This window comes from Silene latifolia, chromosome 3 (genome assembly GCF_048544455.1).
Source record: "Silene latifolia isolate original U9 population chromosome 3, ASM4854445v1, whole genome shotgun sequence".
Classification (NCBI taxonomy): domain Eukaryota; kingdom Viridiplantae; phylum Streptophyta; class Magnoliopsida; order Caryophyllales; family Caryophyllaceae; genus Silene; species Silene latifolia.
Genome location: NC_133528.1, coordinates 3,101,376 through 3,116,371, shown reverse-complemented (window position 1 = coordinate 3,116,371; position 14,996 = coordinate 3,101,376). Strand labels below are relative to the sequence as shown.

General features: G+C 38.6%; 1 protein-coding gene across 1 annotated transcript; it reads right to left on the bottom strand.

Annotated features, from left to right (window-relative positions):
- Positions 1–829: 829 nt before the first annotated feature.
- LOC141646758 (uncharacterized) lies at positions 830–11,509 on the bottom strand. The gene is made up of 13 exons (XM_074454701.1): positions 11,177–11,509; positions 9,251–9,367; positions 8,321–8,385; positions 8,011–8,116; positions 7,257–7,328; positions 6,838–6,897; positions 6,602–6,731; positions 6,333–6,523; positions 5,676–5,860; positions 5,451–5,578; positions 4,155–4,429; positions 2,279–2,519; positions 830–1,623 (listed from the first exon to the last, which is right to left on the bottom strand). Exons 1-13 carry the CDS (start codon positions 11,438–11,440, stop codon positions 1,106–1,108), a joined length of 2,352 nt encoding a protein of 783 aa, XP_074310802.1. The 5' UTR covers positions 11,441–11,509; the 3' UTR covers positions 830–1,105.
- Positions 11,510–14,996: the final 3,487 nt, after the last annotated feature.

Sequence of the window (14,996 nt, the reverse complement as noted above, 5' to 3'; positions counted from 1 at the left end):
CCATTTTGTTTTAGGACACTTACCCATCACTTGGGGGGTGCGGGCGACCCGGTATACCCGCCCGCCGACATTTGAACGTGAGATAAAAGGGCAAGTGGGAGATCACAAGTTTGTGATCGTCATAAACAAAGACGGTTTCCTTTTGTTTTAGGACACTTCTCACCAGACGGTATTTCTTTCTTAAGCTTAAGATCGGTTAAGTATGTTTTTGTGTGTGTGCGCGAAAACCGATCAAATATGTTTATGTGGGAGAAATAAAATACGGAGATTTCATTGGGAAAAACAAACGTCACCGCTCTTCCAGGGACATAATTTGCTTAATCATGAACGTTTTTCATAATGTTTCCTCTGATATTTTTTCCGATTAGGATTCTGATTTTTTTCAATTAGAGTTTGTGAGAAAGGGTAGTGGCAGGCAAGATCTGGCGGATGCGCATGAGAATGCGCGAGTGCTGATGGTAGGCAAGAGGTGGTGGTGGCGTGGGGAGATGCGCGACTGCTGGTGGGCAGTGGTAGCACGGGGGTGGGCGACGAAGAGAGAGAGAGAGAGAGAGAATAGAATAGCGAGGGGTGACAATATGATGGTTAAGGGACCAATGAGGTAGGGAGAATGGAGGGGATGCAGTGGTAGTGGTTGTCCGGCGAGGGGAGGAGCGGTGCAAATGGGTGGCGACAGCAGGTGGTGGTGATGGAGGTTTGAGATTTGTAATTTATGGTATCTTTTTGAAAGGGTGGGAGAGTGGGTGAAAATATGAGAGGGACAATTGTGGAAAATGAGTACATGATTGAGTAAATCGTGTCAAGAAAGAGCACAACCCAACACAAAAGATTTGTTCTAATTGTCCATGTGGATAACATTTAACCTGTTTTATTGTTAAGCAAATTTGTGATATGGCCTCCCCTAAAAAAAAAAAAAAAAAAAAAATCTAAAAGCTAACAATCTGGATTATCATAAAATATTGATTAGTCAAAATTTTGCTGCAAATAAATACTCATTGTTCAGTACAAGGAGCCGCTCTATTAAAACCATCTGCTTAATCCGAATCTGTATCTGGATCTGCGTCAACAATATCAGGAAATGAATCAGACGATTCGCCATCGTCCTCTAACTTACGTTTTTGGAACCCTCGGAAGTATTACAGGTAACGGCCTTTTCAACCTCAGCTCGTAGATCTGACGAGGGATAGGCTGGCAGCACAGGAGTGTCAACACTAAGAGGAACATCGCCAGATAGCGTCTGATTGGGCTCTGCGCTATGTGGCACATCTAGCATGACTAGATCCTTATGTCCCTCTATTTTATCGTCAATGCTCGATGGTGCGACCTTGTCTGACAAATCGTCTGAGACATTTGGCTCTTGGGGTTGGGAGATGTCTAGGGTTTCAGATCCGAAACCATCTTCCATGTTGACGTAATCCAGAACGTCATAAACATCAGGATAAACTCCGAGAACTTTACTATCCCAAGGAATTGCCCTGTGTTTTGAGCCACCAGAAGAGAAGCTATTCCCTATTTGTGAGGGTACGTCTACAAGAGGAAGCGCCCTTGGATGTATAAGCACTTCCAAGGCTAGAAGGGCTTGAGCACAAAATTCGGCAACCCTTGTTCCACCATTTTGCTTACCTGTTAAATAAAATTAAATCTTAAAGGAGTAATTTATGGGTAATGCTACCAGAGGAAGACAAATAGCAGACGCCAGATAAACTAGACACCCACACCTAAACATTATATACTGGTTTAAATTTTCTCAGGAGATTAGAAAGTTAGCCTGAACTGTAGTGCGAAATTTGTCAGCAGTCTAATTAAGAATACAACATAGCCCCGAGCAAATGGCGACTTAAGGGCAGTTAGTCAGATATGCAGCTTTATGGCTGCTGCTACATTCATAGCAAAACAAGAACAGACATTTTAGTGAGTCATTTGCTTTTTCCTTCGTGTTCTAGATTAAAGAATATTGAGTCTTCAGCTCCATTTGTAACGGAAACCAAAAAAGCTTAATTAACAAATTAAGAATAATGCATTAATAATAGTAAACAGATTTTCCTAAGCAAAAAAAAAAAAAAAAAGATGCTCCCTGACTCCCTCCATTCCCAATCACTATTGAGTGGACGGAGGGAGTATATCTCAAGGAATGCAGCACATTAGTGGCAAGCATTTAGTATGATGGAGCTGTTAAATCCATATTGACAATTCCAGAATCACTATTGAAATGCTTAGACTCATTACGATAAATGGTTTAAAAAGCAGAGATTTGAACAAATTTTCACGCCTAAGTTACCTTTGAGAAAAAGATCAAGACCCTGAGCAAGGTAAGGTGGTCGAACACTGGCTGGAGAAAGGAGAGAAGCCAAGAGTGCACGCAGAGCCACAAGCTGGAATTCCTCTGAAGCTGTCCCAGGCCCACTCAAAAGGCTAGGCTTGCCAACATGGTTCCCGAATCCTTTACAAGCATTCGTCGCAACTGCCATCAAGAGATTATCAATATCACTCCTCCAACTGTCCGACCTCAAAGCACCCCCCTGAAAAGACACATCAAATAGTGCAGGTGAGGTAGCTACAATAGGAAATCAATTGATGCTTCTGTAAAACTAACAGAACTAAATGTTGCTCCATACATTTCAAATTTAAGACATTCTCACAAATAATGGTATTAAATTTCTGTTTGAGAGTTGTCCCCAGAACCTAATGTCGCAGCCTGATCTCAGTAATTCCAGTATAATTGCTGCCAAACCGCCTAAAAATGGGGGTTGCACTCTTGGCTTTGAAACTGGGACCTATGTCCATTATACCTACCTACATCTTAACCACTAGGCTAAGACATCTAGAGTAGCTAATTTGCAAGTGCGACACAATACCTATTAGGGATATCCACTGCTCCCTTCTCAACCAAAAAGAGACTTCCATAATACTTGAATCCCAATTTTTTTGAACATTTTTTACATTGACACAGTATTTTTCCGATCTAAAGCATACCCAAACTTGAACACTAAGCCAAGCCAATACGAACCATTCCCAAACCAATGGATAGGAACACCCGCCAAAAACGACCAAAGCTTACTAAGCATTCCTTCACAAGAGAACCGATATCACACACTTCGACACTCAATGATGGCAGAGCATACAAATTAATTTTAAGCACTTATTTATCCATGAACGGTAATGTATATGCAAATGATATGTAGAAAAGTTGGTTCCAGGTTGAACCCCTCGAGAATTTTTCAGAAACAATTTAAATCCTACCACTGTCACCTACTTCCCTTCTGAATAAAAGGGAGGGAAAGGACATATCAATTAAGCATTCTGCCGAAAAATCTGCCTTCCTAGCGCATATCATCAACATTATTGTCTGTCTAAACTTTCTATCAGTTTCATGGAAAATACAAGGTCCAAACTGATTATTATTCCATCTTCTAAATCTTTAACAAGAGAAGGAAGTAGGATCTCAATGATATTGACAAAAATGTCGACCAAATATAATCTTTTCAATTCTTTTCAGCTTTCAGTTTTAAATGTGCTTTCATAATGTCAGCCTGTTACATTTTTGGAAAGTCTACTTTGAGAAATCTTTCTAGTCAAAGTTGGATCTTGTTTAATGCAAGTGACATCTGAATAATCAATAATGTAAGCAACATCCTAAGATGGATGGAGGGAGTACTAGTTATCGACTATTCTGAATTTCGCACACAGATTATTTATGATGTGGATGGACATAATGAACACTTGTAGATTAGAAATAAAATATTACAGCGTGCCTATGGCACAGAGGGTTTCCTTTGTTGATCATGGAGGAATACCCTTCTAATTATCTGAGATTTTAAGCTATGAATTCGGAACTATAGGAACTAAGTAATGTGGAAAGTTGACATGTAAGAATGTGGGAGTATTTTTAACCATACAATGTATGAATCCCAAATACTGCCGGTCTTCTATATCCACACAACATATCAAAAGTTCAAAACCACTACTGAATATAGATTTCAAAAACATAGGACAATAAGAGGGCCCATCAAGAGGATCACAAACAAGATGGAAAATCGTTGTCATTAAAAAGATCCAAGCCAACAGAAACCTACTAAGAATGACATAGCATCCTTTCTGATTGCAAATGCTAATGCCTTGGCGAGAAAAAAATATATATATATAAATAAACATACCACAATCACAAGTGCCTCCAACGCCTCTACGGCAGCTATTTTCAATGAAACAGATGCTTGGTGCTCTTGTCGTACTTTCATTTCCGAGCAAAATGAAGCCTGTTGTTCCACCAATGGCCCACTAGCAGATGTCTGCTTTCTTTTCTTCCTGTGATGCCATTGAGATGGTTCGGCAGATACTTCATTGGAAAGTTCTTTATCACAGTTAAAATTTGTAACTTTCAGGTCACTCATTCCGTTGTCGATCACTACCTGAGATATGTATAGAGCCATTCCTGGTGTATATATAAACAAGCATCAAAAAGAGAAAAATACAATCAGTCGAATGCCAGACGGGTTAGGGTACAGAGCAAAAGAATAGACCACAGCTTGATAATCCGATAATTCAATGCAACACTTGGCAAAAAAAATGAACACTCATAATATTTTCTGGAGATACAATGAACTCCACAAGAAACTAACAGTGACACGTTGGGGAAAAAAGTGGTTGCAGAAGTTTGACATCACCACTCAAGCACACTCGAAAAAGAGAGAATCTCTCCTCGAGCATAAACCCTGATTCCTACAACCAGAGTTTTTGCTACAACAGGGCAGCAGAAAATCTATTAGGGAGACAGACCAGCCTTTTGAGTTGAGTTTCAATAACCATGGTAAAATCAGCAACCTAATCTTGCAGCCCTTCTTTGGCCCCAAAATTGGCTAGACTACTTCCTCCGATTCTGTGATTTCTTATGATTTGGGTTTGGGGAAAACCGAAAACACCAAGAAAACAGAATCCTTATGGGGTACAAACAAGTTAGAAGAGGGATTTAATATAATTATGCTTTTAAAAAAAAAAAAATTAAAAAGAAAAGAAGCAGAAATTCACCCAAAAGATAAATGGTAAGAATCCAAAGAATTGGCGGACAAAGTACAGTGGTGAAATCGAAGAATCGAAGAAGTAGATCACAAGATGTGAGGAAAACATTGCAAAATACCCAAAACATAGGTAAAAGTTCTATCAACAAAAGAGAATCAATATCAATAAGTGACGGGTTTAAGACAATGCATGGCCTTCACCCCCTGCTCTTCTCTGAAGCTGGATATCAATAGGTAAAAGTTTCATTTTAAATTAAAATCACAATAGGTCCACTTGTCTTGAACATAAAATTGGACAATGTTTGTCAATTTGTCATTTGTAACAAGGTAGGTCATATGTCACACACAATGCCCATAGATATTTTTAATGCACATTTAACCCCTTAAATATCTACATTCGAGACCAAATAGTTATAGTAAAAATTTGCTTTAACCTACCTGCCCCCATTGAGATCAATAATGTTTTAAAAATTGTGTAAGCCTTAGTTCTTAGCTCTGGCAGCTGGCATCGTTCAAAGTACTTTATCAAAAGCCATACAATTTCTGGTGCATGAGGTACCACTTGGCTGCAGAAAAAAAGTCAAGGATAAGTATCCAAAGCAAACGAGCATTACATCATAACTAAGAACATGAATGCCTAAACAATTTAGCACAATAGTTTACCTGTGTAAACCCTTATGAAGTGCATCAAGTACCCCAAACACATTTTGGTGTAGAGCGGGAAGGTGTAAGCAAACAAGCTCTTGTTGCATTGCAGTTGTGAATGGCTGTAAAGCTTCAGATAAAGATCCATTTACCAACAAAACCCTTCCGACTATAGCCAATAATGAGCGAACTGGAACTACTACCTATGCTTGAAACAAGAGGAAAGGTGATGATTAACAGTGATCCACAAATGTCTTAGGCAAGCCACCATATGTCAATCGGTGACTTCCATAACAATGAATAGAAAACTAAACTTTTGATAAGAATACAACTCCCCCCATTCATATAAATTCACTACATTTTATTTTTTGAAGTCACTCAAACCACACTACATTTCTTATTTCAGAAAGTCATTCACAACATTTCTACTTTTTAAATACATCTTGACAGTGAAGAATAATGTACCATCCCAAAAACTATGTGGATTCCACTATCCATTCACTTTCTTACTCAAACTAACCCTCCATTTGACAAATACGATATCCTTTCGACTTGTCCACATAAAGCTTGCGACATACAGAAATATCGCGACTCCAGATGAATGGAGGGAGGAGTATAAAACATGAGTACTATATACAGAGATATAATTAGGAAAGACTAATAGGGGATACATACCTGAACCTGATAAGAACTTGTAAGCATTGTGCAGCAACACTGCACCAGACATGAGATGACTGATATTACAGATGGCAGAGACCTGTCCCCACTGTCGATTGCCTGTCCTCCAATTATTTGCCCTCCTAAGGGTGGTGGGGGGCTTTTTCCTGGGGGAACCAATAATGTGACAGCCTTGCTACGTGTTGAATCTACAAGGTTCACAAAAGTTATTGTTCACATCGACTCACTGTAGTTATAAAAATGCAAGAATGAGATTGCCTAAATACCTTCTTCTAGACCTTCTAACACACTATCAAAAAGAGCACTCAAGGATAGTAATATCTTTTGCATCATCAGAGACCAGCTTTCTTCATCTCCCTTTGATTTTGGAAGTGATGCTAAGCAGCACGCAAGTTTCTGAAAAGAAATACCACGGAGAAAGTAACTTACTGTTTATTAAGTAATTCACAGCATACAACATAATCTGGTATCTTAAATAAGAGCAGAATAAAAAGGTTGGTACCTTCAACAAACTAGAATGGCAGTTTCCAGACATGATTTTTGACACAATAGCAGCTTCAGCCTGCGAAATTGAGAGTGTATGGTTTAACACAATTCAAAAAATATCAAACCAGTCATCAAACCTACAAAGCAATCTCCAAAGCACAAATAGTCTGAAATGAATCCTAAACCTGCTGCTATAACATCGTTAAAACCAATTAAATGCAGATAATAGAGATCTCATGTTTTAATACAGAACGTTTATGCTTTCAAAGAAATTGATGCATCTCATACTTCATAGCGACTTAGCGCCTTAGTCGCATAGCATTGCCTTGAACATCAGTGGATGAGTAAGCAAACAACTAAGCCCAGGCATATTCTCTGTATATTAACCTAGCAATGGTCCTGCAAGAAGCCTGATTCAGGGTGAAGTGTGCTCACATTGTCATAACAACGATGGAATGAAGATGGAAAGTAGATCAACACCGTGTATAGCAATTGGGCTGCTACTTCCTGCAAACAATATCAAATAAGTTGGAAACTAACTCAATTTACACATGCAAAGACAGTATTTAAATGCTTATACAAATAATGTCCCCATTCAGTAAAGTGACAAAAAAGGCCAACAATTGCACCCACGTGTCTTGGCATCAAGCAATTAATCTTGTTGGTCGGAAATTTTGATAGTGAAGTAGTTCCGCTGATGGTGGTGGCACTAGTGGTGCTGGTGCTGGTGAAGTTATTTAGTTAATTAACTTTTGCCCACTTGCCCTATTTTTGATCTCCAATTCAATGTTAACACAACAACCTTTCAAGATCTGTTTTTGGATTCGTTTCCATTCCATAATGAACTGAACAAATTTGAAGTTCTTTGGTTGGGAAAAAGGATAGTTAACCATGAGTTAGACAGGAAGGACTTCAAGGAATAGGATTAACAACTGGCATTTTCTTCTCCTCACCAAACAATAACCTAGTGCGAATTAACCAAATTATCTCCAATCGCTGAGAATGCATTTTAAGTCAAACGTAGCATGCCCCCCCACCCTCCCTTCTCCTTTCCTAGAAACACTCAATATAGTTATCTGTGTTTCCATTCATGCCAGTGCGACTTGTCAAAAGCTTGAAGCTCAAAAATTGCACCACAAATAATAAGATATTCGGCATCAAAGATGTGTGCAGCTCGTAATATACTAACCGATATCTCCTGAGTTGCGTCCTCATTTAACATCTTTAGGATCGGCTGTACAAGTTTTCCAGCACAGGAGATTCCATCCTTCTTTATGTTAGAAAATCCCCCAAGCCTATGATCCAGGAAAATACAAGTGTCATAAACATAACACTAGCATTATAAGAACTTTCAGGTATAGTCTTCTATTTTTAAATACGATATATATTACCAAAATTAAGATGATGAAACATATGAATGCATATTAAAAATTTCCAGGAGTATTTTTTCACAAACAGACACTGGCTGATATAATGTTGGATGAACAAGAAGCACCAACCTTGTCAACAGATCTGATGCAGCAGCACAGGAAGCTACCCTCACAGTTTCCGAAACTCCAGATTGCTAATAAAGACACAAATATGAATATGTTATGCTCCATATGAAACTATAAATCCACTTTATGCCATTAAGTCAGTTAAGGTAGGTTCATATACAGGTGATCTCATCATTCACACGAAACACCAAACTACACTATATTAATTTTTCTTTTTAAAAAAAAATAGGAAAGGTTGCCATCAAAAGGATGATAGGAAGTTGACATCCATGTACAAAAAGACACTAAACGAATGAGAGTATGAGACCCATGTACAACTTTTAGCATAATTTTTTTCATCAGTACCACAGGTCTAATCTAGATCTGGAATTCTGGAATTTCCTTTTGCAAACATTAAAGAACCTTTTTGAAAGCAAACAGCCTACAAATAGGGAAAAAAAGAAGGTTCGATTTCAGCCTATGATTTTTTATTACAGACGACATTTCCATAAAAAAATGCACGAGGCAATAAATTTTGTTTTAAGCCATAATTGGATTTGCTACAAATAGACCATTCAACCTTAAGATTAATTCAAACTGAACTTCTGATTTTCTGCTTTGTAACCAAAATTCAAACTGAGCTTCAAAATTTAAGCAAAAAATTAAAAAAAAAAAAAAAAAAAAAAAACAGATAACAGATAAGCATTCAAAATGATACTCATACTAGAGAAGCCCTTCATCCAACTGTGTAAAAATTTTAACCAGATACATTTGCAATTCAAACTTCGAAAAATTGGACTTTAGAGATTATAAAATTTGGATTCCCTTCTTGCAGTAAAACGAATCCTTAAACTCAAAAAGAAAAATTTAGGTTCCGCCTTCTTTCTTTGTAAGCATGTGTTCACGTTCGTCTAACATATTAATGCAAATGTCATAACATAGTCAAGGCCATACCTGAATATGTGGTACGAGCACGTTAAACCAATCTGAAAATGAGGAAAGAAAGCGTTCTGGGCTACATCCGGTGCACGTCACACCCAACAGGCACACTCCAGCCCAACTTTTATCTGGCTACAAGAGTTTTTTTGAAGTCAATTAGATTTAAGGACACAATGCACAATCCAAAATAAAGTGCTGAAGTCATTAAAATATTCAAGGATCTATCTAGCTGAACTACTATATACTAGTACCATTGCCATCAAATCATCCAACACACTACTTCTCAGCAGAATCAAAAACATTAAATACAGGCTAGATGCAGACAAAGAATCAACAACTCAAAGCCCCTTATAACACAATGAATCTTGTTTGAGCAAGAAGTGAAAGGGATAGATAAGGGAAGCATGTAGAGAGCGTAAACGTGCAATTGAGTATCTCTAGTCGTGTAACACTGGTTACATACTAAGGTGACATTTGATATTGGATAAATTAAACTTAGCTACTAACCGCTCTTATCGCCCTTTCATTTCCCGCCTTAATCTCTACTAAACGAATACAAACACTGTTACAATGACTACACCCAAGGACCAAAATAACAATGAGTACGGCCAACCAAACATAATCTATATAAGCTTTGCTCATTATAATTGTAATTACCTAAAGGAAGTCTTGCATGAAGTTCCTATGTATGAGAACACTCAAAAGTTATCTCTTCAGCTTCAAAAGTATAAAAGGCCCAAAAGGTTTCTACAAAAAAGCGAAGGCAAGCTAACACCACCCCGAAACACAATCCTTACGTAGAGACAAATCGTTCCATACAGCCAGATTTGAAGCATTGTTTTATTGTTTTAAGTCGAACTGAAACCAATATACAAAAACCATTTCAGCTAAGCTCATCAACTGAGCCTTCTCCATAAACCTCACTCTCTCTTCAAAAAAAAAAAAATCCCAAAGTTATGCTCCCTCCATTTCCCATTTGACTGTTTGTACGAAATTATAGTATGTTGCAAAAATATCTAGATATGTTATATAAATTTTTATTATGGAGAAGAAAATAATACTCCCATGTATAAAATGCTACAAAAATGGTTAAGCTTTAGAGTATCATTTTATCTTTAGAAAATCACGTGAATTTTATTCCTCCATAATGGAGGAAAATGCTTACCTAGCCCCCTAGGTAAGTTGGAATACCTACATGAATAACAATTCCCTTATACAACCAAACAACATTTCTCATATCCACATGAGTTCTAAATCATGTGATACATCACCTCTTAGACATTGCAACATCCTATATGCAACCAAAGTACCAAACGACCACTTAGATTATGTAAACAGAAACAGCACTATATTAGGAAGGCGCAGCACAACTGTCATTTTATAACAGTATCATAGTTTACAGAAGTTACTAATTCAGTTTCCGGCTCAATTAGTTTGTCAATTTTAAAAACAGTGTCATATATGTGTAAACCTATCCTATGTTCATCTCTTGCAATAGTCGGTCTACTCTTCTGTAACACCATATATACGACATACAAGTGTCTAATGACGGGGATGATGAACCTCGTTTAATGATAGCAACATATAAAGTCCAATTGTCTTATGCACCTCGTTTAATGATATCAACAAATAAAGTGCATAAGCTGAAGCCTTCTCTTCTGTAACAGTGTAACACCATAGATACCTTATGACGGAGCTAATGCACTTGCTCGTATAATGACAGCAACAAATGAAGTGCATTAGTTATACTCGCTCCGTCCTATAATCATTTGTTTACCTTTAATTAAAATATCTCTCGTAAATAATACATAAGTTAAAACTTAAAACATAAATAATACAGAAGTTAAACAGACGATTGAACGACATTTTCCGAGCATCAGCAAACAATACTCAATAAATTACAAAAACTGAAAAAAAGTCCAAAAAAAGACGAACAATTACCGAATTAGTGCGAGCGAGAAGTAGAATACGATGAAGCCAGACATCCATGGCGGACTTCCATGAAGAAACGAGCTTCTGGTCAGAAGTAAAAACTTCTTCGGAAAGTAATTGATGAGTTTTAATGGCGGAAACGACGTCGGCGATATCAGCAGGGTTACGAAACGGTGACGTTTCAGTAGGGAGATGTTCGTTGACGAGGTTGCGAAGTAAGCGAGGCTTCAATGCGACGTCGTTTAGGTCTCGAATATGGTTGAAGGCCGCCATGAGGTAGAGTAACAGAGTTCGTGTGTGAATGGTGACGGAGAGACGGCGAGGAGAAAGAGAGAACTATGGACCGATTGTCTTAGGGATGGAAGTAATGAACGGGTTTGACTCGATAGGAAGGGTGTGTTTGCCCACCAACAAATGATTGCGGTGGAGGGAAAGGGGGGGAGGGGGAAAGAGGGAAGGGGAAGGAGAGAATTCGGGTTGGATTTTGGTTTTGGAATTGGAATGAAATGTGGTTGTTTGATCAATGAATAACAATTTCTCTTTCAAATCTTCAATTGAGGTATGTTTTGTGGAGAGAGTTTGATTAGGTTTAGATCGGGTAATTTTGGATCCTCCAAGTCTCTCTTCAAGAAAGTTTCCTCCACCCTCATTTTGCTATCCAAACAAGGATTTTAATTTTGGCCTACTCTACCTCCATTCAATCTTTTGCTTTTCCAAATCTCTTAAAAATAAAAATACCCTTAATGATAAGCAACAAATAAAAGGCATAAGCGGAAGTTTTAGAAACAGTTGGTCGTCTTTGCGCCCGACCTCCCCTAATCATTTATTTACCTTTAATTAAGGTATCTCTCCTAAATAATATAGAAACTAAACAAATGATTGATACGGAGGGAGTAATGAAACGACATTTTACGAGCATCAGCTTCCAAAACAAATCGTAAAATCAGAATCAAACAATACTCTACGTAATTACAGAAACTGAAAAACAGTCCTAAAAGAACGAACAATTACCGAATTAGTGCGAGCGAGAAAAAGAAACGATGAAGCCAGACATCCATGGCGGACTTCAAATTTGAAGAAACATGATTTTGGATTTTAGGGAAGTAAAAACTTCTTCGGAAAGTAATTGATGAGTTTTAATTTGGAGGAAACGACGTCGGCGATATCAGCAGGGTTACGGAACGGTGACGTTTCTTAAAAATAGGGAGATGTTCATTTGACGAAAAGGTTGCGTAAAACATGAAACGACCCTTGAGGCTTAGAAAATCGACGTCGAAAAGGTCTCCCGAATATGGTTGAAGGCCGGAATAAAAATGAGGTTCCTCGGGTAAAATAAAGCGGTACACAAATTTTGAGAAGCAAATGAGATTTTAGGGTGCCGATACGCGATAAACGAGTCTCGGATTTAAAAATCAAGTCTCCTAAAAATAGATGAAAACTTCTTAATTGGTGACGGAGAGACGGCGAGGAGAAAGACCCAACATGTGGAGAACTATGGATGAAATTAAATGGAAAGTGTGAGTACAGAGGCAGCAGAGGCCCATTTCAAGCCCACCACTACAAATGATTGTGGATCTCGGTCTGGAACAAAAATGATAAACGGGTCGATTGAGCTCATAAAATTTCGAAGCAACATAGGACATTTTTTTTTTAAACAGGTTGGGCTTAATCAATTCGAGACACTCAATCCAAAGATTTTGGGTTAATTCAAGAGCGTTGCTATTTTATTCTTTCTACTTTATGCGACCATCTAATAGAAGAAAACGAGGAACATAAAGGTTAATATCATCCAAAGCTAAAAAGAAAAAAAAAATCCCTTTTCAAATCTTTTTCGGTTCAATCACTTTCTACCACCAAGTTTTGCCCCGCCTTCGCCGCTTCTTCCATTCCATCGAGCACGGTTACCGCGGTTTGCCACCATTGGTTCCCACACCTCTCCTTCCTATGCATTGCCAAGCCCCATAACACCCTACCCATATCGTCCCTCCACACCGCTCCAACACCCACACCAATGCCTTCCTTCACCCCCGCATCAACATTTAGTTTAACCCATCGGGTGTTGTAGATCTTGGAGGTCGCCATCCCTCATTGGGCCTCTTGCCCTCGCCTATTTCCTCCCTCCTCCACCTCCTCCTTGCTTGCTTCAAAATAAATGAATACCCTTTTTCATTTCCACCTCGACACTCCCTCCTTAAAAACCACCCTATTAACTTCCCATGGCTGAAGCCACCATCATCCTCTGGTAAAAACCTCCTCCATCTCCCTCCACCACCCTTCCACCCAAAGACCTCGCCATGACCCCCCACGACCTCACCAAATCCTCAAATTCCATATTAAGCCCTTCCCACATTTCAACTATCATACAATCGGGAAACAAAACATGACTCAATTTGAAATCACAACGGACACATGACATCCTCGCTATTAACACTAAAGTACACATTTAAATTTTGACAAGAAGAAGAGTTTAATCGAGGACATTTGAGTTTGTTCCAAATCCATTTCTCACGGATGCAATAAACTAGTCTCAAACGGATTTCACACTATAGTTTGCTCCGATTAAAAATAGATGATCGGCTTGGGGTGTGTTATTTAGTCGATATTGCGAAATCGAAAGGCAACTAACATGAAACATCCCATGCCCGTCCATCCTCCGTCATCAACAAAAACTAGGAGAATCAAAACATTTCCTCCCACGACCTCCAAAACAACTTCCAAATTTGTGTATCCAAGCATACATGATTTTAGGGATTTTAGGGTCCCCAAGCCCTTCAAAAAATTTCTATAAATCAGTGTAACTAGGATTGGTTCTCAACTAGGTCGAGAACGATTTCCCATGATAAATTTTGAGAAGCAACAAAGGACATTTGGGGTGTAAGCAACCTCCATGCTTGTTTCGATAAAACAAGTCTCGAACCAAAATGGAAATCTCCTTAAAAATAGATGAATACTTATTATTTCCACGCCACCCAAGAAATCCTCCTCCTACCTTCCTCCTGGCCCCACCAAAACGAGAAATGACCTTAGCTCATCACACGTGAAGTTTGAAAAAATAACATAGGTAGGGAAGAAAAGAAACGCCTTTATGACTCCCACGACGACCTTCCAAATGGTCTTCCCACGCCATCCTTCAAATTTATTGAGCTTGTCTCTAATAATATTCGAAATTGGTTTTTGGGCCCCACAACCGTAGGAATAAAAATGTCTTCGACAATCTCCACCCCCAAACACAATGCTAACCTCCTTCACACTTCGGGTAAAAAAGACGGTCGTTTTCACAAATTTTAAGAAGCAAATGAGGACATTTTAGGGTAGTACGCACCCTCCTTGCTTCCTCTTCACTAGCTTTTAGGAAAAAGATACTATCTCGCAAACAAAAGATGAGAAATAAAGGGGCATTTGGAGTACTCCTAAAAAGAGTTGAAAACTTCTTAATTACGGTTGAAAATCAAAGAGAGAATGAAGAGATAAGGTGAGAGGGGGTCACCTTGTCGCAAACCCTTTGCGGCGAAACACCCCTTAGCATTACCATTAACACGTGGTAGAACAACATCACTCTATCCAGAGGAAATTAAAACCGAAACGAGAAAATCCCATTCCACTCTGTCATATGCTTTGGCCATATCAAGCTTCAATGCCATGAAACCCTCCCCATGTCTTGAATTTTTCATGTGATGGAATAGTTCAAAGGCAATTAAGACATTATCCGAGATAAGACGCCCCGGAGTAAAAGCGCTTTGGTTCTCGGACACAATATCATTAAGGAAAAGTTTTAACATGTTTGCCAACACCTTTGAGACCAGCTTATTTAGAAGCAACATAGGACATT